This window comes from Ricinus communis, chromosome 7 (genome assembly GCF_019578655.1).
Source record: "Ricinus communis isolate WT05 ecotype wild-type chromosome 7, ASM1957865v1, whole genome shotgun sequence".
In the NCBI taxonomy this organism is placed as follows: Eukaryota; Viridiplantae; Streptophyta; class Magnoliopsida; order Malpighiales; family Euphorbiaceae; genus Ricinus; species Ricinus communis.
The window spans coordinates 27,346,757-27,365,514 of NC_063262.1; the positions used below are offsets into that span (position 1 = coordinate 27,346,757).

The 18,758-nt window shown below is 33.2% G+C and overlaps 3 protein-coding genes across 3 annotated transcripts; 2 read left to right on the forward strand and 1 right to left on the reverse strand.

Moving 5' to 3' along the window:
- Nucleotides 1-19: 19 nt before the first annotated feature.
- LOC107262122 lies at nucleotides 20-2,838 on the forward strand. The gene is made up of 4 exons (XM_048376897.1): nucleotides 20-334; nucleotides 422-1,100; nucleotides 1,474-1,599; nucleotides 2,684-2,838. The coding sequence occupies exons 1-2, from the start codon at nucleotides 136-138 to the stop codon at nucleotides 847-849; spliced, it is 627 nt and encodes a 208-aa protein (XP_048232854.1). The 5' UTR covers nucleotides 20-135; the 3' UTR covers nucleotides 850-1,100; nucleotides 1,474-1,599; nucleotides 2,684-2,838.
- Nucleotides 2,839-9,796: 6,958 nt separating this feature from the next.
- LOC8283449 (plant intracellular Ras-group-related LRR protein 3) lies at nucleotides 9,797-12,588 on the forward strand. Its single transcript, XM_002529980.4, has 3 exons — nucleotides 9,797-10,612; nucleotides 11,365-11,531; nucleotides 11,658-12,588. The coding sequence occupies exons 1-3, from the start codon at nucleotides 10,058-10,060 to the stop codon at nucleotides 12,304-12,306; spliced, it is 1,371 nt and encodes a 456-aa protein (XP_002530026.1). The 5' UTR covers nucleotides 9,797-10,057; the 3' UTR covers nucleotides 12,307-12,588.
- Nucleotides 12,589-16,375: 3,787 nt separating this feature from the next.
- On the reverse strand, nucleotides 16,376-16,855 carry LOC8283447 (RING-H2 finger protein ATL47). Its single transcript, XM_002529982.1, has one exon. The coding sequence runs from the start codon at nucleotides 16,853-16,855 to the stop codon at nucleotides 16,376-16,378; it is 480 nt and encodes a 159-aa protein (XP_002530028.1).
- Between the last annotated feature and the right edge of the window lie 1,903 nt (nucleotides 16,856-18,758).

The window sequence follows — 18,758 nt, forward strand, 5'->3', positions numbered from 1 at the left end:
CCAGAAAACTCTATAAATAACGTTTGAAGATTACCATGCCTAGGCTTGAAGAGGCAAAGCATCTTCTAAGCACTCTTCACTTCTTCTCTGAGATTCTCCTTTGATCTCAATACCAAACACCACTAAAAAAAAAGCATGGCCGGACCTTCTCTTGACACCATCACTAATCGTCACCACGCTAAGCCACCCTCCCCCTCTTCCTCCGCCACCACAACAATCAAGTTCCTCTGTAGCTACGGCGGCAAGATCATTCCCCGTTATCCTGACGGAAAGCTCCGTTATCAAGGTGGTGACACACGCGTTCTGGCCGTTGACCGGTCCATTGCCTTCTCTGGTAAGCGTTAATTGCATAATTATTATGTTGAATAGTGTTGATTTAGAGATGGAGCTGGAGTCATTTAGCTTTGTGTTTATTATACAGAGCTGTTAATGAAGCTTGGAGAGTTATGTGGAACCAAAGTGAGTGTTGTACGTTGTCAATTGCCAAAAGAAGATCTAGATGCTCTAGTATCAATCACCTGTGATGAAGATCTAGCTAATTTAATCGAGGAATACAATCGAGCTGCCAATCAAAAGATCAGAGCCTTCCTTTCCATCTCTAAAAAAATATCCTCTTCTCTTTCTTCTTCTTCATCATCATCATCATCTTCCTCATCATCGTCATCATCAGCTTCTAATAGCTATGCAGCTACTTCGTCATCAACACCGAGATGTTACCATCAGATGTCGAAGCCCGTACCTTATCCTGTGAAGCAGAAGATTATTCATCACCATCCTAATCCTCATTACGGTTATTATGGAAACCCTAGCCATGCCTACATGGTTCACAACGGGAATCATTGGCAATAACTGCTGGCCTGCCCACTGAACTGAACTGAGACTGGATCATTCATGATATATATCGAAGAACTCTGGACATAAATAGTAAAAAGAAAAAAAAAAAATATATATATATATATATTATATGAAGTTTGTAATTTGGGGACTGTAAATCGTTAAGATGGATTTACGTTTTTTCTTTGGTCCGTGGAAAATTAATGAATTTTCAGTCCAGTTTCCGAGTATGGATTCCAAGAAAAAAAAAACGAGTTGTTGTGATGGTGAGTTTTTCCCCTTTATGGATTGTAAAGTCATTTCTATTTCCAGTTTTTCGCCTACCACCGTTCAGCCCAATTTCCATTCGCGTGCAACAGCAGATCATTCTCTGTTGTCACTTGCCAGATTCCTCCATAGTTGCGTGCTGCGTCGTCTTCTTCTTTATTGATCATTGATGGCTTATGCTTCGCACATTCTTCCCAGCCATTATTGTTATATATCCACTTCCCCTTTCCCAAGCCTTATCTTCTTATAATTTCTTCTCGTCACTCGCTGTTCTTGTTTGTCTGTTTCTTTGTGTTTTATTGTGTGTTATCACTTTGTTTGATTTATTGTTTTTCGTCTGCCTAATTTTGCTGTTAACATTTTGATTCGCAGGTTAACTTCTTAGGGAGATTAAGTGCTGTGGATAAACATGGAAGATGATTGAAGACATGGACAATTCTTGATGTAGGTCTGCTTGTCGTTTTTCAACATTTCTTTTCTCTGGAAATGCTTCATGAGGTAAACTCTGTTTTCTTCCTCAATGACACCACAGGCAGTTAGCATTTACTTTGCTTTTCTGCTCCAGCATTTTCATTGCTTCCTTATGAGAAATTCTTAGGTGAATGGTGTCTGCCACGTAGAATTATATGAATTTTCTACTATAGCCATAATTAATTATGACTCTGAGGTATTGCATTAATATTATGTCAATGATAATTATAAAACCGATTGTGCAATATATCATGAAATATCCACGAATTAAAATAGCAGTGGGAAGAAAACATGGATCATGGAAAAAGCTCCCATCCTATTGTAATTAAATTATGTTTAGTTATATCTTACATCAAAATTATTTTGTTTACAAATAAATCTAATATAATTTATATATAAATAAATATTGGAATATTTTGCTAAATAATAAATTCTAAAAATTTATTTCAAATGAAATGAGAATTAGGTAGAATTCTAAATGTATATTTATTTGTATTGAATACATTTAAGATTTCTATTTACATCAAATACAATGTATAAAAGTCCAATACAACTCTTTTAAGAAAAAATTTAAACCAATTCCCATTTTTTGGGTTTTCCCAATTTTATTCATGGCAAAAAAATCCTCAAAAGGGGTAATTTCAAAATAATTTCGGGCTAAATCCAGTTTTTTGACCTAGCTAAAATTAAGCTTTAAGGTAAATTTTGATAAACAGCAATGGGTATATTGAAGTGATTAGCAAATTGAGCAATGAATCATCCTTAATTAAAAATATAATAATAGCAAATTAACCCCTTTTATTATGCTGGTATTGATAATCTGATATACTTGAAAGTTTATATATTTATATGGTCAAATTCATGGTGTGAATTTATTCCATGTATGAGTTGATATTTTTAGACTCGCAACTAAGACTCGCTTTCCACGCATCAAATTAGGCACGATCAATCGATCATGATATTACATCCCATGTTGTGTCTTCCACATTTTATGTTAATTAAATGTCATCTTTTTTTTTTTTTTTTTTTAAGTTATGTAAATTTTCCACTGATATTGAGCTTATGGACCATATAGCTAACAAGTGATGACTGTGGGTTTCATTTTGACCAGATACCATCACTCCTTGATAGGGAAGATGGCACGCACCTAAGCAAAGCAATGGCGGTGTCTTTCATGAGGAGTAGATAATTCTGGAACTGATAGCTACCAAATTGGAAACTTTTGCTGGGACCATCGAGTATTAATAAAGCCATCTTCTTGTCTAATTAATGGACCATGAGAAAAGACATACCTACTGAAAGTGGCCGGTGGCCCTAATGACAGCTTACATATCAAGACCATCCATCATAAGACTATAATATATAATAAATGAAGATAATTCCACTCGCAATTGAACTAATATCTGTTGGGTAGTCCATGAATGTAGCAATACTGAACAGGGAAAAAGAATTAAACAGCTCAGTAAGAGAAAGAGGAGAAGGTAGAAACTGAGACATTTTGATATTTGGTTGAGAATCAAGAGAAGGGTCTCCACTCACTTAACATTCAAAAAGGGCAAAGGGAAAAAAGAAAGAAAGAAATCTATCTGGTGTGCAAAATTTTGGTGAGATATGAGACGAAGGCTGAATTAATGAATAATTAAACAAGCCAAAGAGACATGAGGAAAGGGAGTTGATAATTGTTATATTGTGGAAGATAACGATAAAGCAAATAAAGGTTATCGGAGCCCACCAGCATGTGCCATACTATAGATTAATATATAAGTCCCTTTAACCTCTTATAAATGAATGATGCCACCCACACCCCCGAACTTCTTGACACGGAGAGAGAGAGAGAGAGAGAGAGGAGGAATTAATATTCAAGTGGCAGTTTCAGAGTACGCGTAGCGTTCAATCCGCGTTTTGAGAGTGGGAAGCATAAGGTCAGTGTTTAACGGGACTGGAGTATTGAGTTGCTATAATAATGTCGATGTGGAAAGGGCAAACACTTGCCTGATATGATGAGGTTTTGGTGGAATGGAATCTGTGGTGGGGTAGGCTCGGGGAGGCCCCTTAGTTATTAATTATTAAATCTTTTACTTCAAGGAACTAAGTAATAAAGTCGTGAGATTTTCATGTTTACGCTCTGAGATTTGATGCGAATTATATTAAAGTGTTTAATAAAAATTTAAAAAATAATTATTTTTATTATATTAATTTTTATTATATTTTTTTATGAATTAATTTAATTTTTATTTATTTTGATAATATTATTTCTTATTATAATTTATTAAAATAACTTACTTAAATTGATTTTATATAATTAAATAACTTACTTAAGTTGATTTTATATAATTAAATACTAATATTTTATAATAAATATAATTATTTTAAAATATATTTAATAGTTAAATAATTATAATATTTATAAATATAGTATTTAAAATTAAATTATTTTTAGAATATTTTTATAAATATTTTAATAATAGATATAATTGAATTAAAAAATTAATTATAATATTGTAATTATTATAAGCTACCAGCTAGGTATATTAGAGCCTATTTGGTTCAGCCGATCAATGTAGCCAATGGCTAATAAATTAAATCGTTTGGATGATAAATTCATGTTTGGTAGAATTTTATTAGCAATTGCTATTAGTATGTTAAATCATTACCAAATGTATAATTTATCATTAAATATAATTTATTTTATTATATTATACTTAATAATATAAATTAATAAAATAACTTATAATAATTAAAAAATTTATAATTTAGCTATTATATTTATTATTAAAAATATTTATAAAAGTTATTTTAAAAATAAAGATTTAAATTGAAATTCTACTAATAAAAATTTCTAATTTCAAATATCATAATTTTAGATATTATAATTATTTAACTGTTAAGAATAATATAAAAATAATAAATAATTAGTTTAAAATATAAAAATTTAATTATGTGATATCAATATAAAATAAATTATTATTAGTAGTAAATTTTAATAATAATAATAGTGTCCAAATAAATAAAAGTCAAATTAGCTATTAGCTGATAAGAAAACACTCTATTTAATAGAGTTGATACAGTTAGCAGCTGATTGGAACTAAATCAGCTATCAACTGTTGTTTCTTAAGTCTTTACCAAATGCATTAATATAGTTGTTCAGTAAGAAATAACTATCAGCTGTATCAAACCTCTGAACTAAACACTCTCGTAATCAGTTGAACCAAATAAATTTCAAAATTGTTGCATTTTCTAAGATTTCATTTTTAAAAAGCAGGTTTTTACAAATTGTCGGGAATGATCTACATTCTTTTTAAATTAATATCTCAATATTAATAATTTCTTATTTTTAATTAAATTTTGTGAAACTGATTGCCTTTTTTTTTATTTATAAACAGAATATTATATTTTTGTTATTTAATAACTGATATAAAATATTTAAAGATTTACTAAAAACTAATTTTTAGATAAAGTAGTATGTTTGTTTCTAACTGTCTAAATTTCAAATTGTGCATGGCGGAGTACCTTATGAAGATAAAACAAAAATCTAAACTTTATTGGATTAAATTGGCAGGACTAAAAATTTCTAACTACCTAGAAATACACAGTGCATTAGCAAATTTATATAAAAAATATATATTTCTTTATATGTTGTTATAAGAAAAAACTCTAGGCATCTATTCTCTTTTTCTTTTATTTTCTTATTTTTTATTAAAATTTTATTTATTAACCCACCGCCGATAAATTTAAATCAATTTACCATTCACGAACAATCACAAACATAGCCGCAGAGCTTTATAATAAGAGAAACACACATTGAATATAATTCGAGATTACTTCCAGACAGTATATCTTTGGTGCAGGCATGGAGAGATCTATAAAAAAGAAAGCTATAAAATTAACTTAATCAGATGATCAGATTCTCGTCAATACTTTTGATTACTAATCACATTTTCTGTAAAGAGACTAACAAGCATACTGACAATTAGACCGATCGATCTGAAGCAGGGAAGCTTAGCATTTCTACTCTAATCAATTATGTACGAGCTGCCCAATCTAATTCCATTCATCTAGTCGACATTTAAGACTTTTAACATTTCTTTTTTCCCTGAAATATGATATGATTTGGCCCCCATAGTGATGCAAAAAAGAAGGAAAGAACAAGGGATCTGGTAGGAGTGGGAGAAAATCTTTTCTTCAAATAGGACTGTGGGACAGACTACAATTTAAATGGATCATTAAATGGAGCTACAAGGTTTGTTTTAATTATTTGAGACTAAATTAGAATTAAAATTTTTGTCTTCATAGGTTTTTGGTGGATTTTGAGTCAAAGTTTATATATCAACTCTCTTACAGATAATTTGTAATAGTTTAAAGTCTTTGGTTAACATTTTAAAAGATGAAATTTAAAAATTAAAACTAAACATTATCCAAAAAAAAAAATAGTTTATGTTTTCTATATATACTCTTCAGATAACAATATAAATAAAATGTTATGTGTTATAACAAAATTAGTGTATATCATAGAAAAATTATAAATAATAAATATTATGTTAGAAATTAAACCTATTAAGAAGCTAATATATTACATATATGTCATGTATATTTTTAAAAAATTTAAAAACAGTCATAAATGAAAATTTTTATGCAATGTGTAGAAAATCTTTGTACAATGTCAATGAGTTCCAAGATTAAAAAAGAAAAAGAAAAAGAAGAAATTAGTGAGAATTCTGCTACATCTACTTCTATGTTTTTAACAATTACCTGCTTAAATTAATACATATTGAGATAGTCTCTTATTCTTTTGTGTTGTGTAGTCGTGCAGGAATTGACAAACATCTGGTATGAAAAAAGAGATTACATTTGTATGTTCTTTTAAAAAAAAAGATTAAGTTTTGCTCCCTTTATATTGGTAGACTAAGTTTGTAGTGTCAGATGCATATTCGGATGAGGAAGCTTGCTTCGAACACAAGGTTAGCTCCATGCTTCTAATTCTTCTTTCTTAAGTGTTAATTATGCCCTATAAGTAGTGGACATGCACTGCATCAGACCAGCTTGTTAGTGTTATTTACCAAAAATGTTATAATCCATCTTTTGCTTGGCTTGGTGTCAATATTTAGTGACTTTGCTTCCTTAGCAGTCCATGAGCCATGACTCAAGAGCTAGTACTTTTTTCTTTCCCCTCCAGTTCAAATGACAGTTGTGTTCTTGCTCTTCATGACTATATTTTGGAGTACTACCTCTCGCTCTTGACCCGACCACATTTTCATCTAGGGGTAGCTTGGATAATTGCTACTTAATAGGATCAGGATCAGTGCCATTCTTCTCTTGAGTGACTCTTGTGATAAAAATCCATAGTAGCTTAAAGTTGAAGTGCTATACAAAATGAAAAATAGATTAAACCTCCAAAAAGCTGAAATTTCTCCTTCCTCCTCCTCTTCCTTGTTATCAGCTTTCATTTTCTAGTTGGCTTCTTTCTACTGACTATTATTGTATTGGATAGGGCCTTGGTGATAAATGTCATTGCTCTTCTGTTTTCTGGTTTAGCTTTTACCTGAAAACATGAAAGTAGATTGGGTGCTTATATAGATCCTTCTTGTTTAAAAATGGATGATGCTAAATCTGTAGCATGTGAAATACTGTTATTCAGATCCTTATGATGGTTTTAGCACAGATCATTTCTCCAACTTGCTGGTAGTCTGTTAATAAGATATTTGATGATTGTTTTTTCTGTTTTTGGGTCGGATGTTAATTTTTGATCTTTTTGTCTATTGCATTATAAAGAACCCAAGTTTAACTAGAGATTAATTTAGTTATGATACCTATAGGCTTATTGGTGACTTCATGAGCTCAACTTCTCTCTGTTTAATAAACGAGTTGCTCTCAGGCTAGAGCATGGGCTCAATTAGCAAGCAAGCACAAGCAAGTTTATCATGAAAGCTTGCGAACCTGAAACCTGAGTTGATGTATTGTCACTGTGGTATTTGAGCTTAAATAAAAGAAATTGCCTCGCACACAAACACTTGGTGAATATTACATCAATGCTTCAGAGGAATTTGACAGTGATATTGATACTTGCATTGAAATTTTATCTGGGGCAATATTGGAGTTAAGAAGCTAATAAAGTTAAGCCTTGTACAAGCTTGGGGTTGAGTATAGGAAGCTGAGGTTGTTCACTTAAATACTTGGCTTCATTAAGTTTATTTGCATGTCTATGTTTTCTTGCCCATGCTTATTGTGTCTGTTATGTTCTATACAGGGAAAAAAGATAATTACAGCACCAAGGATGCTGGAAAGTAGGGAAGCCAGAAGTGAGGAGAAGGCTGAAAAAGCAGCCTTGTTAGAAAAGGTAATACTTCCACCACCTGCTATTTATGCTTTATTTACGGTATCTATCGTAGCTAATTGCAATGAAGTTAATTTTTGTGCCTGCATAGTATTGAAAAATTTATGGTGACATAGCCAATTGTCCTACTCATGTGTTCCAAAAACTACTCCAGCAAGTAGCTGTTCAACAAGAAGAGGATGAGGTGGTAAGAAAACTATGATTTTTTTTTGGTCATTGGTATCAAATGGTCAGGATATTCAACTTCTGAGAAGGCCTAGAAAATAAAAGTTTTGGAATAATTTAGAGATTGAGCTAGATGCGCTTGGAAAACTGTGAACTACCACTCCAACTGGCTTGGCCGGCCAGATAAGGTATTATATTCGGGCCACCCATAAATTTAACAAGACCGCCCTTGCTCCTTTCCAATCGACCAAGTCCAAGCATGGGAGAAAGATGCAGGGTAAGTTTGACCCTGACCGGGACCTTGTTAAAGTTCTCTTTTCTAGGATGAAACTCTGGTTCCCACATTTCCCTTCTTATCAGATAGGAGATCCCATCCCACTGCTTTCAATTCTTAGTACTGATAGTTTCTGTGGCCAATCAAGATATATTTTCTATTGTTAAAATTCTGTGTCTTCAGGGAGGAATATGATACGTTGAGGGCTATGATGATCTTGAAAGAAGAAGATGACATAGAAGATCTTGGTGGCCTTGGAATCAGCGACTCTCATGAGTTTGATGGGAATAATAGTAAATTTGTTACTTGGAGAATTTCTCATGAATAATATGCACAAAGTATGGGAAAACAAGATAATGATGTCCTATCTACTCATGGTCTTCTGTATGCTTGCACAAGTATTCTGTTTGTTTTCCAGTAGGGTGACCTGTTGAGGGTGTCTTTGGAATATAACAAGAGGTCTTTGGCTTTTTTGCCACCGGTTTTCATACATGTGGGAAGGAGCATATGTACTAATATGTCCTATTTGTGGACTTCCAGAGAATCTCGAGTGCTGTTTGCAATGGATAATGGGATACACTTATGAAAGTATGAGAACTCATGAATTGGCGTCTGCATACCTACTGATACAATCGGAGTGGATGACCATGATTTCAACGAGACAGTCAGAAGAGAATCCAATTTTGTTTCGGGAAAGCCTGGCAGAGTCCAATTTGGTTTCAGCCTGTGGCTACATTTCCTTCTGATTCTAGTAGCTCAAATATATCTCACTTCTTTAATCCCATGCTTGTCAGGTTGAGAATGAAGATGTTTCTGAAAGGCAAAAATCAAATTTTTGAGTGCTAACGTCTAATTAATCTTCTGGGACAGCTACCATGTTTGCCTGGTTGAGAATAGAGAGATCCCTAAAGGTTGAGGGTACTAGTTGGCAGAGAAGTTGCTGAAAGCCGCTCAAAAGTTTTGAGTACAAAAATACAAATGCTTAACTATGTTATTAATTAATAAGCATTAATTTTTAGTCAGTTTTGATTAATACATTGTAGCTTTATTTCTGTTGGATGATCAAGTAAGATTTTTTTTTTTTTTTTTTTTTTAAAGTTTTAGAAGTCCGTAAACCAGTTGTGCCGTTTGGTGGCCTTTGGCTTCATATTTTGTGAATGTGCATGACAATTGCCGAGTCAAGCATCAACTTGGATGTTTTAGGACTTGTTTGCTATTATTCTGTTTTCTAATTTTTATTTTTTAATATTTGAAGTGTTTCTATTTAAAAGATAGACAAAAGCAAAACACTAATCATTATTTTTGAAAACAAAATAATAACACATAAATATTACTGGTAATATTATTTATTTGATAAATATTAATCTTACCCCCTAGCTTATTCTTAGAAAAAAAGAAAAAAAGTAGATACTAACCCAAGTCCCTAACTAGACATGTCGTTAATCTAACTCTAATTAGAGTCAAAAGTTCAAAGGACCAATTTTTCCAATGTAAATAACAGAAGACAGTGCAACTCAACAAATCATACTCTAGAAACGCTCTAGAATAATCCGCCAAGGTTCATTGTCTTCCCTCAGTTCATCTCTTTCTCGCGAGTCTCGACTGTATTGTAGTATAGCCCACATATTAATCTGAATCTTGATCTCATTTTCACTTAATTTCTTTCAAGTTTTCAAGATTTCTCTTCTTAATTCTTGAATCTCGGTTTTCAACAAATGGATCAAGAATTTCCAATCCTCTCCTATCTTTTGTCTCAACTTGATCCCAACTCTCACCCACCACTTCCTCAAGTAATTTATCAGAATCTGATAACCCAGTTCCCTCAGTTAAACAACCCAAAAGTCATTTCGTCGCTAACCCAATCCATCCCTTCAACTATCATCCAATCCCTCTTCCTTCTCAAAGCACTCGGTCCTAGACCTGACCCAGATGCTGTTTCCACTGCAAGAATCAAGATTCAAGAATTGGGTGAAACTGGAAAGGAGGTGGAGATATACAAGGCAGTGGTGAGAATGGAAGAGATGCATAATGAGTATGAAAGGCAGTTGAGGGAAGTCGAGGAAAGACTTTCTGGGGTTTATAAGAATGTTGTTGGTGAGTTTGAGGATGTTAAAGTGAATGAAGAGGTTGTTTCTATATTGAAACAAGTGGAGAGTGGTTCTGTTGTTGAAAGAGTTGATCTTTCTGGTAGACAGTTGAAGTTATTGCCTGAGGCGTTTGGGAAGCTTCATGGATTGGTTTTACTTAATCTTTCTCGTAATCAACTTGAGGTATATGTATGACACTGATTTAGTTTTGGCCTTATTAACTATTTATGTTTGTGCAATTAAAACAGATTTATTAGTGTTTTTGCTATTTATTTACTAGTTTGTGACTTCCTATAAATACATTTTGAGCTTCTTTGCTAAGTTTGTGAGTTTTTTATGTTAATGCCAAAATTGATGTCTAAGGTTAGGTTAGTAGTTTGTGCAAGAACTTCGAATATATTGTCTTGGCTTAATAATCAATCTAAGAATTTTTTACATCTTTTGCTCTTACAAATGTTATGCTGTCTGCTTTGCATACACGATTTTTGTGCCTGCCAATTCTGACATATATGCTGGGTCTTAACTTGATTTGGGGAATCTCAGGTGTCAAACTATGGATTCCATATAGTAAAAAAAAGGGGGGACATGCTATATCCAAAACGTAAAAGATATAGTAAATATCATAAAGGCAGATGTAGTAGGGGTTGCAAACTGGACGGTACACAACTTGGTTTTGGGAGATATGGCACTTGACATTTTTCCTTTAGATAATTCTATCATAATAATATTGTACTCAACAAGGCACATGAGAACACATCTGGTCACTAGTGGTCTTAGATAACTAATAGCATTTTGTAACGACAGGATTGGATTCATGAGATCTTGGCGTAGTCAACAACTTAATGTGATTTATGCATTTGCTGGTTAATACTTTAGTAATTGGGGTATAGCTTTCTCAGTTCTTTTCTTGATAACTTCTTGTTTTGCGGAAATAGGTCCTTCCAGATTCAATTGCAGGGCTTCAGAAACTTGAGGAGCTTGATGTTTCTTCCAATCTTTTACTGTCACTGCCTGACTCTATTGGATTGTTGCGGACTCTTAAGGTCCTAAATGTATCGGGGAACAAGTTGAACTATCTCCCTGAGAGCATTGCCCTTTGCAGGTGAAGTCCATTTTCTGTTTGTTTTCCAGGTTTATGCCTAATTGCTATCTGTGCTAGATCTTATATCTATCTTTTGGATTTCTGATTTTCTCAGTTTTTGAATTATTGATTTGAACTGTGTTTTAGTTCACTGGTGGAGTTGGATGCAAGCTTTAACAACTTAGTGTCTTTGCCGACAAATATTGGGTATGGGCTGACAAATCTTGAAAGGCTTTCAATTCAGCTGAATAAGATTCATATCCTTCCACCATCTATTTGTGAAATGAAGTCTTTGAGGTATTTGGATGTTCATTTCAATGAGCTTCATGGCCTGCCATATGCAATTGGGAGATTGACAAATCTTGAGGTCCTGGATTTGAGCAGTAATTTTAGTGACCTAACTGAGCTTCCTGAAACTGTTGGTGATCTAGCTAACCTGAGGGAGCTCAATCTGAGCAACAACCAAATTCGAGCTCTTCCAGACACGTTTGGTAGGCTTGAAAATTTGGCCAATCTTATCTTGGATGAAAATCCACTAGTAATTCCTCCAAAGGAAATAGTGAACAAGGGTGTTCAAGCTGTCAGGGAGTTCATGCAGAAGAGGTGGCTGGATATGATAGCTGAAGAACAACAGAGGAGAATGCTCGAGGTAAATCAGCAACAATCTCAGACTGGATGGCTGGCATGGGGCAATTCCTTGTTGAATAACTTTGTTTCTGGGGTTTCTCAAAGTGTTTCAGGATATATAGGAGGCACAAAGCCTCCCCAGGATCCATATCTGGATCAGCAGCTGTGAATTTTATCACAATTTCTGGTTTTTGTAAATTAAGAGAGTATGCTCCTTTGCAGTATCTAAAACTGTTGAGATCGCATTCAGTAACATAGACTGAATATCAGCTTGTGCAGCTTGTGACTATGTATATTAGCAAGCTAAGTGTGATAGATTTAGCCCTAGGGTACGTTTGGTACACCTTGGAAATGGATGTCTAGAACCAAGGAATTCTAAATCAAATTTTTTTGAGATAACTGGCAGTTGCATGCAAAATAGCAGGGGAAGAAAATGGAATTCAATTGCAAAGAATGTGCTGCATTTTTAGTTGTGAAGTGCGAATGCTTGCATTAAAGTGTCCTCAGTAATGCTTGCGAGTATTAGAGGCAATGAGCGCCATTGGGCGTGTGTAGCTGTCCATGTGATCAAGCATTCTTTATCTAACAGTCAAGAAATTTGGGTGGTGTTTTTAATTTTGGATTTTTCCTGATTATTTACTGTTGCTAATTTTAAGAGCGTGAGTTCACCACTACCACTAGCATAACTGTTGCTAACTGATCATCTATGGGAATAAATGACTCTTCCTCTCCTGTTCATTTTGCACAGTAATTAACACTAGCAGCTCCTTAGAAAATATAATATACCTATCAGAGCAACTCAAAGAACTCTGTTGGAATGGGATCCTTTCAGTTTGCCAGTGATGCCACTCTTTCACCTTCTTCTAATTTCATTTTACCAGAACACAAGAGGCCACATCTCTCACAAAGTATCTAAGGTGGTCGCGATTCCTGTCATCGACCTTAATCAGGAGCTGGCCAAAGTAGTACAAGAAGTGTCAAAAGCGAGGAATATGGGTTCTTTCAGATCACAAGCCATGGAGTTGTTGGGGTTTTTTTTAGAAAGATCACAAAAGAACAAAGGCGTGATAATAGAATGCAGAAATAAAACCAATGAAGCACTTAAAATGCCTTTAAATAGGTTGCACAAGATAACAGATGAAGCACTTAACATGCCTTTAAATAGGCTTTGCATAATAACAAATTAATTCAATAAATGAAGAAACAAGAACATGATCTAAAACTGAAAAGAGAAAATCAATGAATTTGAATCAATCTTCAACAGGAGTCCCTCAAAAATTATGCGAAAAAATGATGATTGCCATTTCTGAGTTCTTTGAATTGCCTCCTGAAGAAAGGGCAAATTTCTTTAAGAACAGATCATACCAAGCAAATAAAGCTCTGGAGTTACTACATTAAATTTGATGGCAAGAGGATAATGTCAAAATGTGGAGTGAACGCTATTCTCATCCTCGGCACCCTTTGGATGATATCCTCCATCTTTCGCCACAGGATCCCCCTCAATACAGGTATTTACTATTCTCTTTTCGGCTTCAGCTATATCAGAATTAAGATCTGTTGTAGTATTTGGTGTGTTTTAACCTTGGTAGTCTAGAACCGCTTGTCCCACATTGCGGATAAAGAGCTCCACCTCAACTGGCATACCTGCAGGTAGGAATTGCAAAGAAATAACGAATACTCTTTTTTCTCAAACAAAAAATATGCTACTATAGTGAACTATCTCCTTTTCTTTTTATAAGCTTTATAAGATGTTTATCTTTGATTTAAACAGGAAGGTTATCACTGAGTTTGATCTCTCAAGGACTGAGGCTAGAGAAAGATTGCTTAAAGAAGCGCTTAAGTTTCTATACTAAAGCACAACTAAATTTTTATTTGTCCTGACCGAGAACTTACCCTGGCTGGACCTTCAGACTGATATTGATGCGTACTCGGACAATCAGGAGTGACTGGCCTCCAAGTCATTAAAGATGGGAAATGGGTGGCTTTCTGATCCGGAGCCAATGCGTTTGTCATCAATCCTGACGATCAGATTCAGGTCATTTTTTACTTTTACATTGTTAAAATAGTCCAAATTAGTATAATACCATAAAAGTGAAAAAACAGAACAAAGTAAAATGTTTCTTTCGCAGAATCATCCTTGGCTCAACCTTATCAAGATTTGGTCCATTTAATAACAGTTCTCTTCTTTTGATCATGAATTCTTATTCAACTATGAAATCTGTGTGCGTACCTAGTGGATTTGATTAATCTTTTCGTTGTGCAGGTGATGTAATGAGTAATAGATATTTTAAGAGTTGACTAGCAAGGAACAGAAGCGGATATCATCTGTAACATTCTATGCACCGGCTGAGGTTGCTGAATTGGTCCAATTGAGGATATAATAGACGATGAATACCCTCCAAGGCATTGGAACTATCGCTATGCAGAGTCTCTTCAAGAATTTTACAGACAAGTAGGAAAGAGGCTTTTGAGTTATAAATTTAAGAATAGTTCCCTATATGTTATGCGTGGCAATAAACCATCTTGATCATGCCTAGATATCCAATATATCATAATAACGTTCTGATTCTTGAAAAAGCTTGGGGCAGGACTGACTTATTTATACGTCTGCTGTATCCAGATTGAGCTACAAGAAAAGTCAAGTCTTGTGCCAAGCTAGATAAGGCTTGAAATAATTAGTGTCAAGGTTTTTCTTTTAAGACTCACCAACCTGAATAACTAAAGAAAACTAATTCATGAACATAAGCAGGAAATAGAAGAATATTTAAGGCTTGAAATAATTAGTGTCCATATTTTTATGAGACTAACCAACCTGAATACTGAAGAAAACTAAGTCATAACTGCGAACATAAGTAAGAAATACAAATTTGTATCGTATGAGAAGAATATTTCAACGGTGTGAATGAATTCTGCCATGAATTCGAGTCAAGTTAATACAGCAATAGACAATGAAACTAAAGACTTTACAAAGTCTTCTAACAAAGGCGCGTAAGATTCGGAGCAAAATCCACATTTGGGCAAGGTAAAGAAACAGATACTCTTCCATCCTCAAGGTCAAATAAGATACATGCTTCCGTTTTCTTCTCTCCATCTGTCTAAGTAGTAGATGCTTCTCCCCATTTGTGCTTTTCAGTTTCAAGATTGCTTCCCCCTTCCTGTGCAGATCTTCAAGTGTTTTGTGACCTCAAATGTGAATGAAACGCTCACAATATTGCTTTGGATTTTGAAAGCAGTAAAATTCTTCTGGTTGTTCAGGATTTCTTCGAAGCCAATTGAGCTCTTCACCAGAAAAAGATTGGAAGGTGTGCAAATAGCTGTTTTTTTGTATTACACAGGTCTTCGGCCATATACCCATCCTCCGAATTGCGATTCAACTGTTCTTTTCTATTATAGAAGTCCTCAGCTGTATATCCAAGCTTCAAAGGTGTGAAACCTGCAAGTTTAAACTGAATAAAAACAACCCGTACAATCCCGTATGGTGTTCTCGTGATATAGAAACAACCCGTACTAGCAAGATGTAAAGCAGCAAAAGTTTTATTGTGCGAACTTTGCCTTAACTTTGGTGATTGAATACCCGTAATAATTGAACTGTATGCTTATTAATCTCTCTAGCTATTCTGAAAATGAAGTTTGTAATTAAGTCTCTCTTGCCTCTCCTTTCTCAAGCTATGGGTGGTTACTGGGTACCTACTAAATTGTAGTTTGTTTGTTTGTGCCTCTTTTTTAAAAAATTTCTCATTCTTTAGTAACAAGCCCTCTTTTCTCCTGTTGCTGCTGATTTTTTCTTTTCCCATTTTGAAGCACATTCTAAGTGTTCCCATATTATTCTTGGATATTGCACTGAAGATCCAAAAGGTGCAAAATTGAAGACCGGAGGATTTAAAAAATTGTTTCCTAATACATTTTTCGATTAAGTCACTTTAGCTTCTCCTTTATGCACAACATAGTTTCCGGAGGATTTTAAGCAGCAGATTAATGCTTTCAAGTCAAGTTCACATTCATTTTCAGTCTTGTCTGTACTATCTTTGTCATATACTAAAAAAGAAACAGAAATAGCCTCAGTGAAACATCCGCTTTCTTTGTGAGACCAACAGGCATGACATTGTAAATGATATGTTCAGGACATGTTGGCTAAGCAGAGTCTAATTTGATTATATAAAACAGATCAAAACAAATAATTTCAGAGTCTAATTTGATTATATAAAACAGATCAAAACAAATCATACTTCCCTAATCTACTAGTGCAAAGCCACACGACAAAGTGGGCAACTGTTATTACTCCTTAAAATCCATTGATCGATGCAAGGTTCATGGAAGGTGTGTTTGCAGAAAGGAAGAAGCGTAGTGCACTTGTCTCCTTCGTTGAATTGCCCTAAACAAATAACACAATCATCGATATCTTTTTCATCCTGAATCTTACCATGAACAAACGTTTGGAATGCATGTCTTATGGCTGCCTTAGGCAGGCGTTCTTGGGTGGCTGCAACCTGATGATGATCGCGTCCACGAAAACCTGATAGTCCAGTTTCAATGTCAGGATTTGGACCCCGAACGCGGTACCTAGGACTTAGATAGCTTATAAACATGAGGAACAGAACCAGCAAAAATAAAATCCCTGTTGGGACCCAAGGTGATATGTTGGTCACATTGTTGTCCGCCGAGTAAGGTGGTGGTGGCGGCGGTGAAAAGGGGAGGATTTGAGGGCTGTTTAGCTCCATGGTAACAAAACTTGTTTGGAAAATTCTTGACACAAAGAAAAAGGCTGAGCTGAAGACAAATTAATATGCTTCTTTCTTTTATTAATCAAACTTGAAATACTTGCACAAGTCTCATTGCATTTGCATATACATGATAGTATCAATTTATATAACTAATAACGTTTCCAGGTCTTATTTGGATTTGTTTGGGTTGTTAATATTAGTATAAATGTTTCCACTTCCAACTTGGATTTGCACGTCTAATTATTATGGAAAACGAAAGCCAGTGAGAGATGAAACGGTGAGAGTCATGGGATAGGAATAGAGGGTATGTTTGGTTCAGCCGATCAATGTAGCCGGTAGTTGTTGGCTGATAAATTAAACCGTTTGGTAAAATTTTATTAGCAGTTGTTGTTAGTATATTAAATGACCATTAAAAGTGTAATTTATCGTTAAATATATTATATTATATTATATTATATTTAATGATATAAATTAATAAAAATAATTTATTATAATTAAAAAAATTATAGTTAATTTTCTTTAGCTCAATTGTATTTATTATTAAAAATATTTATAGCATTATTTGAAAAGTAGAAATTTAAATTTAAATTCTACTAATAAAAATTTTTAATATCAAATACAATAATCTTAAATATTATGATTATTTAGCTATTAAGAATAATTTCAAAATAATAATTATTTATTTTAAAATATAAAAATTTAATTATATGAAATCAATTTAAAGTAAGTTATTGTTAATAAATTTTAATAAGGATAATAGTATTAAAATAAAATCAAATCAACTATCAGCTGATAAGAAAAAACTCAAAAATAGAGTTGATTGGAATTAAATCAACTATCATCTGTTGTTTTTTAAGTCTTTACTAAATGTTTTAATATAATTGTTCAATGAAAATCAGCAATCAGCTCCATCAAATCTCTGAATCAAACACCCTCGTAATATAAAACAGGCAAATCTGAAGCTACAACTAACATAGACATGGCCATGGGCCAGTTCTAAATCAAAACCCCAAACTAAAAAAAATTGAAATCAATTTAAGCGGCCTTAATTTTCCCTTACTGAAATAAATTTTATGTTATTTTACAATATTTCTATCTATTGTTTAAGAGATTTATATTCTTCTATTTAATTATATAGAAATTTAATGAATTAAATTTACAAAAACCGTTAAATCTTAGTTTTTCATATAAAAGAAATATTTTAGTTTGTCCTCGAAGTTTTTTATTCTATTCTAATAGTTCCATAGTGAAATTTCCTATTTTTTTAAGGATAAAGTCTAATTAGATTATTAGCTTACAATAAATCAATAATAATTAAAGAATCTTATTCTAAGTTAATTTAATACTATCTCCATTAATAAAAGAAATAGTTAGGTACTTGATTAGTTAAACAAGAGAGTATATAACAATTTAGTTAGTTTTAATTTGGTGACAGTAACATATATTTGTAAGATCCTAACTTTTCATATGAAGTGAATTTCATGATTAAGATTATGATTATGAAAAGATTACGGATAAATTCTACCAAAAAGTGAAACTTATTTATTTAAACCATGATTTGCAATTAGATAAAGAATATTTTTGACATACTATGTAATTAGTTTCACAAATTTAAGAATACAACAAGTAGTATTCGAAGCAGGAGCATGAAAATTAGTTGAAATATAAAAAATAATATTAATAAAATCTGATTTAATATAAAATTATAAATTCATAAATAGTATGACATTTTTATATATAAAAATTATACTACATTTCGTCATCTTTAAGAACAAAAATCATTTAACCTGAAAGTATCATTATATTCACTTATATCCTTAGTTATTAGCCCTTTTGTTCATCTTTAAAAAATTAAAAAATTTACTTCACAATTTAATAAATACGAAGAACCACATGTAAG